The sequence below is a fragment of the Phycodurus eques genome, chromosome 2 (assembly GCF_024500275.1).
Source record: "Phycodurus eques isolate BA_2022a chromosome 2, UOR_Pequ_1.1, whole genome shotgun sequence".
NCBI lineage: Eukaryota > Metazoa > Chordata > Actinopteri > Syngnathiformes > Syngnathidae > Phycodurus > Phycodurus eques.
This window is the reverse complement of record NC_084526.1, coordinates 39138242-39151831: the sequence shown is the minus strand read 5'-3', so window position 1 is coordinate 39151831 and position 13590 is coordinate 39138242. Positions and strand designations below refer to the sequence as shown.

General features: G+C 41.4%; 1 protein-coding gene across 1 annotated transcript in view; it reads left to right on the top strand.

The window, feature by feature from the left end:
• The window catches only part of LOC133416448 (protogenin A-like), a 45007-nt gene extending 33926 nt beyond the window's left edge, over positions 1-11081 (top strand). Inside the window, exons 11-19 of the mRNA XM_061703349.1 lie at positions 3055-3150; positions 4337-4523; positions 4637-4764; positions 6013-6183; positions 7281-7460; positions 8539-8662; positions 8737-8878; positions 9527-9634; positions 10568-11081. Of these exons, the coding sequence (XP_061559333.1) occupies positions 3055-3150; positions 4337-4523; positions 4637-4764; positions 6013-6183; positions 7281-7460; positions 8539-8662; positions 8737-8878; positions 9527-9634; positions 10568-10969 (1538 nt within the window). The 3' untranslated portion in view covers positions 10970-11081. The remainder of the gene's footprint in view (positions 1-3054; positions 3151-4336; positions 4524-4636; positions 4765-6012; positions 6184-7280; positions 7461-8538; positions 8663-8736; positions 8879-9526; positions 9635-10567) is intronic.
• Positions 11082-13590: the final 2509 nt, after the last annotated feature.

Below are 13590 nucleotides of genomic sequence, written 5' to 3'. Positions count from 1 at the left end.
TCAGTTTTGAAGGGGCAATAAACTAAGACCCCCATGACGATTGGCTTTGTATGTGCAAAAATTGTGATCAGCCCCCTAGTTTTCTTATAAAGGTTCAATGCACTTGTTTATCAAATTTGTTTTGATAAATACATTTGGATTTTAAAATATATCAAACATATAAATGCAGTAAATATATACGTATCAATTACATTTAAATCAGAATCAGAATCATCTTTATTTGCCAAGTATGTCCAAAACACACATGGAATTTGTCTCCGGTAGTTGGAGCCGCTCTAGTACAACAAACAGTCAATTTACAGAACACTTTGGGGACATAAAGACATTGACAAAAAACAATTGTGCAAAAAGATGCAGAGTCCTCTAGCACTTAGAGCAGTTCGAACGACTAATATTGCAATAGTCCGGTGCAATGACCATTGTGCAAAGGGCGCTGAGACTTCAAGGAGTGTATGCGGTTTAAAGTGACGAGTAGTGCGATCATCTGGGACAATGTCGGTTGTGCAAATGTTACAGATACTCCTCAATCAGTGTGCAAATGGAGCAGATGCTACTCTGGCATGAGTGGCCAGTATATGCAAATAGTGCAGCATGGCGAGACAACTACAGTGAGTGCACAAGTAATAAATAATTGGCCCCACAGAAATGTGACAACGAACTCAAGTCAAAAAATTGCCAGCTTGTTGTAATGGAATTATAGGTTAGGTGTTTAAGAAGTTGATCGCAAGAGGGAAGAAGCTGTTGGAATGTCTACTAGTTCTAGTTTGCGTTGATCGGTAGCGCCTACCTGAGGGAAGGAGCTGGAAGAGCCGGTGACCGGGGTGCAGACGGTCCGAGAGGATTTTGCACGCCCTTGTCTTAGTTCTGGCAGCGTGCAAGTCCTCAATGGTGGGTAGGGGGGTACCGACAATCCTTTCAGCAGTTTTGATTGTCCGTTGCAGTCGGAGTTTGTCCTTTTTTGTAGCAGCACCAAACCAGACTGTGATGGAAGAACACAGGACCGATTCGATGACCGCTGTGTAGAACTGTCTCAGCAGCTCCGGTGGCAGGCCGTGCTTTCTCAGAAGCCGCAGGAAGTACATCCTCTGCTGGGCCTTTTTGAGGACGGAGTTGATGTTGTTCGCCCACTTCAGGTCCTGAGAGATTGTAATTCCCAGGAACTTGAAGGTCTCGACGGTTGACACAAGGCAGCTGGACAACGTGAGGGGCAGCTGTGGCGAAGGATGCCTCCTGAAGTCCACGATCATCTCTACCGTCTTGAGCGTGTTCAGCTCATTTTTATTTTGTCTGGTAAAATGACTCGAAAGGACTCGAAACTTAAATTGTAAGACTTGCGACTTGACTCGGGACTTGCATGCCTTGATTTGAGATTTGACTCAGAACTTGCCTTTATCGACTTGGGACTTGACTTGGGACTCAGGGCAAAGACTTGAGACTTCCCTGTGACTTGCAAAGCAATGACTTGGTCCCACATTTGCCTTGAGATAAGAGTGACCTGACAAACCTTTTCGAAATACAAGCCATGGTTCAGCTGATTTTTTTTTGTGATTTTTTTTTTTTTGTGATTATTTATTTTTTTACTTTCACTTGTGAGCAAAAACTTGAGATACGAGCACTGTTTGGTGACATTGAACTCAACTCACAATGAGCATCAGTGAAGAACAATTAATATTCCTGTGACTTACTGATGCCCTGCGATTGGCTGGCGACCGGTTCAGGGTGTACCCCGGCTCCCGCCCGAAGATAGCTGGGATAGGCACCTCCCTAGTGAGGATAAGCGGTAAAGAAAATGGAGGGATTAATGGGTGGATGGATGGATGGTGATTTACTGAGGAGCTGAGACCTGCTCCCTGTGTAGAATATCTGTATACCTGTATCTTATACTGCCCCCCAGTGGTCAAGGCACACGCTATTGTCTCTGGATGCAGCTGTACCTAATATAAGGTTTTTTTATGGTCCTGTTTGAAGAAAGCCATATATTATTAGCCTAATAACACAATTTCCCAAGTCATACTGTCACAATATTAATTTAAAAATAGTTATGTGCTTGCCAAAAATGTTTTTTTTTCTTCATGTCTGTAAATTCTCAGTCATGCAGGTCATGTTAATCCACAAAGGTTGAATAGAGGCAACTAATCTCTTCTTGATTATTGATTTTTTTTTCTTGTTTTCTGAAAATGTTGCAAAATTACTTAAAGTATGCTATTTTATTTTAAGTGAAGGTGTGAAAAAAAGATAGTTGCACACTATTATTGTTTTAGAAAACATTTTTACTTGCTCAGCTATTGTAGCGCCAGTGGGATGTTTGTACGTCATTATTTTTTTTATCCCTTGGTGAAATTTCACAATAAAGCCTTTAAGCTTTTTTTTTTTTTTTCATTTTTTACGCCGACTGGAGTCTTTTTGGAATAGTTTGGCGGATGTGCTTTTAATGTGATGTTATTTTATATCCTCATTTATAAGACTGTCATAACTTGTTGTATATTCCTTAAACAGATATTTTCTACTGTATAACTAGATTTGATCTGTATTTTCATCTTTTATGAACCTTGTTCTAAATAAACAATTGAATTGAGTGAAATCTGGTATCATGACCCAGGTCCTTAAGGTCACTTTGGCCTGTAGCTGCTGTTGACCACCACAAATGTCCTTCCCTGGGGATTTTGTTGGTCCAGTCGCCACCCCTTAACCCCCTAGATTGTGGCTGTGAATAAAAGTGGCCGCAGACCACAGAGCAGCAGACCCTGACCTGGGCTGGAGAAAGGACCTTCTTTCTTTCTTTTTTTTTTTGCACTCAAAAGATGGGTGTCAGGGTGATGGATCTAGTCAAAGTCTTCTAGGGAGAGCATCTGCCCCATTGAGATCACTGTCACACTCGCCACACCATCACATCCAAAGCCCACATTGACCCTACACCCACACAGTTAGGATAGATACTATTAATCCTCAGTGTCGACATACAGAAATCTTTGTGGCTGTTTATCGATGATCGCAACTGAAACTCCACACCGACTGATTTTGACAAGCGTTCCTCTTCGTTCTCTTTAATTGTAGACCCAAGGAAGAAATACCATGTGAAGCTTCTGGCTTACAACTTCATTGGAGATGGCTACCAGGCAGACCAGACTATCAGCACCCCCGGATGTGTCTGTGAGTATGCGAATGAAAAACACATAATGTGTCAACAACACTGGAAAAAATATATAAATGCAACAATTTCGTTTTTGCTCGGACTTCTGACTTTCCTTTTATGAACTCTTCTTGATTGTTGTATTATTACACACCACTTAAATATGGATTCGCCCCCCGGTGGCTGAGTAGTGGAGCCGCAGAGCCAGCATTTTAAATGTAAATCTCTCCGACGATCGGGTTAACTTAATCGTAGCAGCCAAAATTATGATCATGATAAAAATGTGACTAATTTTGCAGCCCTAACATGTACTCACTCTTTCAAAATCAAAATCTCGCACAGTGCTCCAAATAAGAGGCAAAGCGTGCCTGCTTCAAACTGTTTATTTTTCACTCCCAGTTGAGGTTTACTGTTAAGCCGACGCATAAAAAAGAGAATTTAACCTTCTGCAAGTATTTTAAACAACAAAAACACACCCCTAGGACTCTTTCACTGGGTGTGGGGTCACGCACTTGCTGCAACAAATAACTCATGAATATGCAAATCGCTTGTGTATCCCCTCACTTATACTCTCGTCCTGTACACTTTTATAATTTACATAATTAATGCCACCACACTTCAGTTGTACAGCCGGGTTCACGACCCTGGTCCTGCATACTTAATAAGATAATTTAATGATTTACTTCTCTCATTCTGTTTAGAAATAGTGCTTTGTCTTTTGTCTTTGTTTCTTTCTCCCTTCTAGAAACTTTTTTCTTTTCGACTGATTCTCAATAAACCTCAACTATAATACCACAGCGGAAGCTTAAAAACGCCACTATGACACGGTAAAACTGTTTTGGCATAAAAGGGATACAGATTTTCCATTCTGCTTGACCTAACAGCCAACAGGACAACAACAAAAAAATGTAATCTGAAATGCCATAGACGGGCTGATGGAAATTAGCATCGATGTTGCAGTACTTATAAACGTATAAACTCCTAACACACCTGAAGTAACAACACATGCTGTATGGCATGTTGTGGCACAATGTGGTACCACACTGAATGCGCGCAATTCTAAATTTGAACTAACCTGTATGTGTAGTGTAAAAACCCATAAAAATGATTGCTCAAAAATCCACGATATAGCAGGCGCACCAACAATAAACCGTGATATTACTAATTATGTGCCTTGACGTCGTTTACCCTCTTTTCATTCCCCAGCCGTTCGGGATCGCCTGGTGCCACCTCCGCCACCTCCTCATAACGTGTATGCGAAGACCAACAGTTCGTCATCCATCTTCCTTCACTGGGGCAGACCAGCCTTCACCTCCAGCCACGCGATCAACTACACTGTCCGCTGCAACCCTGTTGGCCTGCAGAACGCCTCCCTGGTGCTCTACCTGCAGACGTAAGAGCGTATTCTCCATACAGGTTCCATGAATGCGACACGTGAGGAGCCTTGTGTCCATAGATTCATTGGAGGGGGGGGGGGATACATTTTTTTTTCTTTTTTTCAATCAGGAATGAGCAAAGCCTTTTAGTACAAAATCTGCAGCCTAACACCAAGTATGAATTTGCTATCCGGCTCCATATCGATCAGTTGTCCAGCCCATGGAGCCCTGTGGTCTACCAAAGCACCTTCCCTGAGGGTGAGTGCCTTTTCATCTACAAATCATTGATATAGAATCATATCATAAGACTGGCAATGAACACACATCAGTCCTTTGTATGCAACCTGCACGCTGGTCTAGGGGTTAGCATATCTGCTTCACGGTTTTGAGGTTCTTCATGGTACTCTGTTCTTCCCGTGTTGAGTTTACAAGTTCTCTTCATGCTTGCGTGGGTTTTTTTCTGGATATTCTGGTTTCCTCCCATAGTCAAAAAACTTGCATGTTAAGTTCATTGAAGACAATGGGCTGACGAGCAGTCTAGGGCGTACCTTGCCTCTCAACCAAAGTCAGCTGGGATCGACCTTAGTGACGATACGATTGAAACTGGATGGATGGTGTTTAGTGAACAGTAAAAAACAAACACAGTTAGCACACTCACACAGAAGCTGCTGTCGGCCACAGCTCACGCCCAGACACTCACATGGAGACTGGCCGACGTCGCATGCCACCCCAACAGGCACACACATGTACACAGACGCTACAATACGTACGGTGTTTTCTATATATATTATGCTTGGATTTTGTTGTTTTTAAATACGTTTACAATGTTTTTAGTGTGAACTTTAAGTGTTTGTGTGTGTGGGGTTAAAACAACAAAAACGTTTTTTTTATATAGTCCCTTTGTATTGATTTTCGCCTTTTGTGTGTGCATCTGAAATACATAACAGGGGTTCACTGTATGGTATAGAAATAGTAGTTGAAATATTAAATTTAACTCATTCACTGCCGTGGATGTTTATATTCGTCAACTGGAATCCAGCAGTTTGTTGCCACAAATGGTTATATTCATCAAATCCATTCTTCAACAGGAAAGCGTGCAACAGGGTCTCGCTCAGCTTGTTTGTGAAATTCAAGCTTCTACATACTGTATCGGTCATGACGAACAGACGACAGTAGATAGCAGCACCGCATTGCTTTGGAATGGAGATCAGCACAGCTTTTGCATTGGAAATAACGATTATGGGGTGAATCTCAGCCTGTCACATTGATTATGTGGGGGGGAAATGCCAACACGTTGGAAGTCAAACAAGTTTAGGGCCTCACATTCAAACAGATTATATATCTGCATATGTATGGTTTAAACAGCGTATGTGTTGCATTTGGGAGTCGAAAATGTGTGTCGCGATCGTGACCTTCTACTCTAGCTCTGATAACCTTGTTAAACTTGAAAACTGAGCTCCTGCGTTCACTGTAGGACTGACTTGACTTGTCACCCGTGTATCCCAGCTCCCACGCTGCCTCCCACCAACATCAAGGTGACTCTGATCGAGGAGGACACCGCCCTGGTGTCATGGAAGCCCCCGGAGGAAGCCAGCCTTTCTGTTACACACTACACGATCCTGTACGCTTCCCGAAATGAGTGGCTCGCCGGGGAATGGCAGGTGCTGCAAAGAGAAGGTAAGGCTGTGTATGTGTGCGAAGACAGAGAAAACAGCTTTACAGGGTAGGCAGACACATAAATCCATTCACAAAGCTCTGCTCCAGTCCTAGACAAATGGTCCCTTGGAAATCAGTAACTCATTTCATCTTCACTGACATTTTCTCTTCCTTCCCTGTGCTGCTTGACAGCTTACGTTCACTGGGTTTTTCTTATTGATGTGATTACAGTTGCTATAATTTACTTTTCACCTTATTTACACACAGACCTTTCAGCCAAGTGATGGAACTCTATGACTGTTTGCTACCAAAACATAAAAAAAAAAATATATATTATTATGCGATAACTGTATTCTGGTGTTGGAAGAAATAGCATAGAGTAAATGTGTTGTGTTGTGAAGCACAGTTAATTCAAGCAGTAAGCAAAGTTGCTAAAATCCAATGTTTTGGATGGGGTTATTGATCCACACTCTACAGAGTTATTTGTAGGGGTCTTTGGCCCCAGGAAGCACACAAAGACACATTACACCCATGTAAATTCTTGCTGGCAAAGGGGTCCAAAGTGAAGTTGTTCACAATACCCTTCCAACTCCTCTCACCTAAATCTAAACAGCCCACTGCCCTTCTCGATTGGGGAACCTGCCTGTGCTGGATAACAATGTGCACAGCTCTGAACCCCACGGGGAAGTAACGAAAAATGTGTGTCTTAATTTGATGCGGGATGGGGGTTTTTCAATGACAGCCCATCAATGATCCACTGAGTGATAGAGGACTTGGTGTATGTCATCACTTGCATAATAAATACATACTGTAGATCTAGCAAACCACATGAAAGTATTTTACTTCGGTTTTTGTTGACCTATTTTTCGTTTCTGTCAGTGCACCCCGCTGCCACACACTGGCGCCGTATAGGGGAAAAACTGCAACATAGGCTACCAATCAAAACACTTGTGAATTTAGAATTTCAACTCGAGATAATTTACAAGGCTTTTACTTTCAAATGTTGTCAAAATAATGCCCCCCCCCCCCCCCCCTTCATTCAATAACTTTGTGTGTAACCATTGTGAAGAAAACCAAACAAAAATAAGAGCAATGCGGTGGTTCTGTGTGGCTGCCAGGAAGCATCACCATGGCGCTGCTGGAGAACTTGAAGCCCGGCCAGTTTTACCTTGTGAAAGTGTCGGCGTCCAACAACATGGGCGGCGGGCCCTTCTCTCACATGGTGGAACTGACAGTGCGAGCAGATCCAACCTCTGGTCACGACCCGCGGTTCTCGCGGGGCTCCACACACTCCAACGGTCTGTGATGTCTACTGTGTCTACATTTTTTGTAATTCTCACAAAATAAACTTTTAATTTCTGTCTTTTGTCAACTCTAAATATGAGAATACACATTTTGTACTACTCAAAATGCGTATTGCTGAAAATCTGCAGGCATGACTAAAGTCAATTTAAACTAAATCGTTTTTTGTATTTGTTTTTTAATTAAATAAAATAGTAGTAAGGAGGGACACAAATACATATTTATATATTTCTTTATATAAAGGATTAAAATTATTATGTTTAATGGTCAAGTCAAATTTTAGGAAGCAGGGACAGACAGCAAATGCTATTTTTCCAGTGTTCAAGGTGGTTTCTAAATTAATATTTTAAATTGTATTTATTAAATATGCAATTAGATCAAAGTGTAGTACACTTTTATATTTCATTTCAAATTGCATTTCTACATTTTGTTTCTTGGGATGCAAATGGCATCGATTCGGTGGAATGGTCTTTGAATATTCGTAGTACGACCCTTTTTCCTTATATTGCTAATAATGCAGCTTTTCTACATCCACCCGAGAAAGCTTCACCTTCTTAAATAAAAATGTAATTCTTTTCCATGATCAGCAGAGGGTATCTTCACTTCACTTCTTAAAACCACAATTGTCAGTCATTTGCTCCATTGGAGTGCAGTCAGCCATTAAATGTCTCTTTTGGAAAACTAAGAATATTACATAAAATTGCTTCCTCGTCCAGAAATGTATAAATGATATAATCCGGGAGAAAACATAAAAACGAGTTAAGTGTTGAGTCTTGAATGGAACCCATTTTACCCAAATTGTATGATTAGAAAAGTTTTCAATTGGCCAAAAGTTACTGTGATAGAGCCCAAAAAGTACCATTTGGTGTAAACGCTATATTACTGGTATTTTTAAAGACCTGACGTTGGAAATGACCAAATCTGACAAAAGTCCCCACCCTTGGAAAATGTCATCACATTTGCATTAACGCAGCTGAAATTGTTGGGGGGAAAAAAAAGGAAGTGAGGTTTAACACAAATGGCTAGCATAGAGCCCAGAGGGTGAATCTGACCTCGTGATCTTGGTTTTTACAGTATTTACCGATGGCTTCTACCACCTGGACCAAACATCTATGACGGGCATCACTGTGGGGGTCTCCATCGCACTCATGTGCATCATCATCTGTGCTTTCATCCTGGTGTGCAGAGGCAAACACAGGTGCAGTAGTGTATACTTGTTGTTTGACATCCACGCTTCAGTCAGTTTCATGCTACTTGTTTCTTTCCCTGAAGGAAACCATCAGCTGTTAAACTGCACAGCGAAGGAAGGAGCCCAGCCGCCTCCACCGCCGGACGCCCTGGCTCGGAGGGCTCGGCTGAGAACGCCGACGTGAGTGTAGCCATGCTGAGCCAGAATCATTTCATCGATAGCAAGGTGCTTAACACGGAACGTAACATGGCATTGAATCATCTACCGATCCATTTTCTTTACCACTGTTGGGTAACACAAGGTGAAAAAAGAGATTATTCCAAATACATGAATAAATAAAAACGTCCCCGTTCCATTGAAGCAGCAGTGCTGCCCTCACGATGACAGCTTGTAAAACAAAAATGGGTATATAATGTGTCCGTTGTGACAATCGGATAAGATCCCATTCAAAAGCTGCATAACAAATTGCGCCTTCACTAAGATAACTATTCTTACTTGAAACTGTCGTCATGTTATTATTGATAATATCTTTATTATAGTAGTTGTAGTATGATGAGAGCTGCTTCTAAAAAATTGGTTATCTTGTTTAGACACACGCGAAGGACAGAAACACCTCTGAGGCGAATGACTTTTTTGCAATGGTTGCACTTCAATTCATCATACTGTTTATTTGTGTATTACCTACCTAATATGTATTTAAGTAGCCAGATATTTGAATTATATAGCTGATGGTCAATGTTAATTATCATCGAGAGCCAATGAAAACCATGCATCTCTGAACCAAAATGTCTCGGATTTTGCTTGACGTACAGTACATAATGGCGAAATCTTTTCCATCTTTTACGCTTATCCTTATTTTGTCTGCTTCTGCAGGGTGGAACAGATCTCATCATCAATTCACTTGGTCCAGTTGAGGCTAGTGCTGAGAAGAAAAGCAAATGGTTTTCCTTCAGAGTGTTAAAGAGTGTAAAAGATGTGCAGGTAAGTAAATAACTGTAATCAAGCATTTGCGATAACTCTAATGATGATCAGTCCTTCTTATCACTGAAGTGGAATTTTGGCCCTCTCTTCTTGGCAGAGTTGTTTCAATTCAGTTAATTTAATATTGGAGAGTTTTCAAGCATTAACAGCCCATTTAACGTCATACCACAGCATCCCATTTGGATTTAAGGAAATCCGGAAGGGGGTAAATACTTTTTCATGGCACTGTATAATCGCATGGGGTGCAATGGTACGGCAAAAATCACGGTGCCATTGGTATTTGGATACATTAAGGGAAGAAAATGCAAAACAAATTGCTCATGTTTTCTGCAAACAGGATCAACTGCTTAAATCTTTTCTTTTTAGGAACGTGCAACATCAACAAGATGGCGAACTGGCTACATGCAATCAACGAACCAGGCTGCTACAGAACAAATTGAAATTCTCAAGTCAGGCCTACTAACGCAAAAATAAGTTTACCACAGGAAAAAAAGAGAGGCACTCTAAAAAAACTGATGAGGAAAAAATAGAAATATCATAAATACAGGAAATTAAGATGTACCTAAATCATGATTCAAGTAAAATATATTACAAATAAGTTAAATTTTAAAAAAGACCTACATAAATGGTTGAAAATAATCAGATCTGAAAGGTTAAATGCAACAGTATTATATTTAAAAGTTAATCAAACAGAGCTGAACTTAACAAATATACTGTACTAGATTAACAAAATGTTTTAAGCCATTAAGCACAGTTTGAACTTTTAATTGAGCAATACTTCACATACCACTAGAGGGAGCCCTCGTACCACTAATGAGAATCTCTGGTCTAATTCATGGCCCACGTGTAAAACTGAACATTTGTGTGTAACCCTGTCGTTAACAATGACCCTGCTAGAAGATTTTCTGAGTGGATGTCCTCTCTGGATTGTAGAAGATGAAAGGGGGGGCGGCCTCCTTCCGGCCAGGTTCCACCGTGCTGAGCTACGAAGAGGAGCGGTCCGTCCCCACGGAGCGGCCCGCCTCCCCGCGGGCTCTGCTCGGGCGTCCCGGAGATTCGGAGGGCTCCTCCGGCAGCGAGGGCAGCCACGCCACCAACGACTCCGGCCGCTTCTCGCAGGACGAGACGGAGATGACCAACCTGTCGTCCGGTCCCAGCAGCCGCCAGCCGTCTGTGACGGCGGAAGACGGCGGCGGCAACGAAGAGGAAGAAACGTGTCGAGTGGCCCGGCACGGTCAGACTCATTTGAGGTTGGTGGAGTCCGTTGAGGAGCTCTGCTGTCATCAGGAAGCCCAAAGTGGTCAGCCTTTGCTTTCGCTGTCTCAAGTTGTGTGAGTCTGTGTGTGTGTGTGTGTGTGTGTGTGTTTGTGTGTGTGTGTGTGTGTGTGTATGCAAAGCCAATTGAGCATTTATTCACATTCATATATCCATGTACTTGTCCTCACTAGTAAGACAATTCAGCGCACTAGTAGACCGACGAGGGCGCCATAGTGTCTTCTTTGTCACATTTTTTTCCCATGATTATTTCTGCACACTAGTTGGACAACTACAGTACATGTTACTAGTGAGGCATAATTCTGCACTAGTTGACATCTGTGTCCTATTAGTACTGATAGCCAAGCATTGGATTGTCTAATAGTGAGGTCAAAAAGTGTAGTAGTACATGGACCTTAAGCAAGATATCAATGATATTGAATATGCTTAAATGGCTTTCCGTATGTGTGTGTGTGTGTGTGCGTGTGTGTGTGTGTGTGTGTGTGTGTGTGTGTGTGTTTACTTGCAACAAACTTGACCACAAAACTCCACTGGAACCACTTCCTGCAAACTTTTTTTCTTGAACTAGTAGTGAGTTGCAAGTGTACAGCACGTCTGCAAGTGAATGCAGGGTGAATGAGGAGCCACAGACGGAAAGAAACGAAAACACACTTTTTTTTTTTTTTTTTTTTCTTTACATTTATATTCAAGCCTGCTCAAGTTTTACCATTTTACTCCAGCTTTTTGGGAATTTTCTCTTTATTTGTTTTGTATGTCCTTTTAAAAAAAAAAAAAAAAAAAAAAAAAAGAAATCTCACCTACCATGAATGTTTGGAAAAAAAAAAAAGATTGTCAAAACTTTATTTAAGAGAGTTTATCACTGGAGTGAAAGGGACGTCCTTTTCGCTGATTGTCTACCTCGGTCCGCTCGTGAGCGAACCCTCCGCTGTATATTTAATAACTACTGTGTTATGCGACATTTACATAACCTGTGATACTTCCTGATTATTTTTATTTTTTTTGGGAGGGATCGTCATCCAATTTTGTCTCTTTTTTTTCCTTACTTACTGGAATGTAAGGGCAGTGCAGCTTCCATTCCTTTCTCACGCTGGATGCAAAACACATTTTTTTTTCTCCTCTGGTGTTGCCGAGGTCGTGAGCCAGTATTAATACGTGTTTTCAAATCCATCATTGAGTAATGGCGTGGAAGCAGTTAATGTGTGTGTGTGTGTGTGTGTGTGTGTGTATATATATGTGTATATATATATATATATATATATATATATATATATATATATATAATTTTTTTTTTGTGTGTTGACGATGTGTCGCTGCCCTTGCTGTTCCTATTTTTATACTACCTGCCATTGATTTGTCTTTGTCGGCTTTCCTAAACTCAGGGAACAAAGTTTAGTACGTTTGAAAAGTCATGTAGTGTTACATGGTGAACTGACAGGGTATCTTCTCAGTACTAAGATGTGTATGTATTTGATTTAATAGATTTGCGATGAATGTATCTCTCTGTGCCGGTAGCTGAGACCTCCCGCACAGGACCCGAACGGCCGAACCTTTTGTGATTCTTTTATTTTGTGTTTTTTTATTGTTTGACTTCCACTACTACCTCCTGCTTGTGTCAGTGGGCACACAGCAAGTGTATGGCGAGCCGTTTGAACATTTATTCCATATCCGTGATATCCATCTTAATCCGTTTACTAGAGTCTGTCTACTCTGGAGTCTGTCCGCTGGATATGAACACATAATGAATAAATGCTCAAGCGGCTTGCCATGCAAGTGCACGTAGCGGCACGCGGGTACTGAACCGCCTGATGATTGGCCTTATTGTGGACGCATTTGGACTGTCGTGTTTCTCAGGTGGAGGATGCCAACCCATCAAAAGAGATTCTAGTAATGCGTCGCAAGTGTTTTAATAATCAGGGATGTAAGTGAAGAATCATTAACGAACGACATATCGTTCTACTTCCTGAAATGTTCTGTTTTTGTGAGAACCTTTGTACTACTGAGTACACAATGTAGTTGAATCTAGCTCCAGGTATCGTTTTTGTTTTTCCTCTAGAGTAGATAAAGATTAGCACTTGTCTGCCAAGTAGTTTTATATTAGCAAGCCAATCCGCAACGGTGACCGACACTAATCCCCAAAGACATGTTTGCTTACCTGACATTTTATTTGATTTTAATCTTGTCAGTGGACAGGAAAATGTGGAATAATCAAACACATTAGACCAAAGATGAAGATCAGCAGAGGTGCTGCTCCTCAAAACCAAGCCTTTAATGCACGTTAGTGGCCTTGAACTATGACAAGTTCTCCAGGAAAGTGTCATCAGCATTCAGCCCCCCACCCCCATCCCCCCAACATGGAGTGACAATTCATAATCAGTCCTATGCTGCACACAAAAACAAATGACCCTCATGCTGACTTTCTCTAAAAACTGATGCAACCAGAAGTTTGTACATTGTAGATGGGAAGTATATTAATTCTTAGTGATCTGTGTTGGGACAGTGCAGCCATGTGCTCGCAAAAGCGCACCCGCTCATCTATTCTGTGATTCACATAGTTTACGAGTCTAATTTGACCATCACACGACCATCTAAAATCAGCTTTCCTCATTAACATACATGGAAATGCCATTAACCCATTCCAGTGCTCCCCAAAAAGCACCTATCTTTTCTTTTCAAGTTTTTTT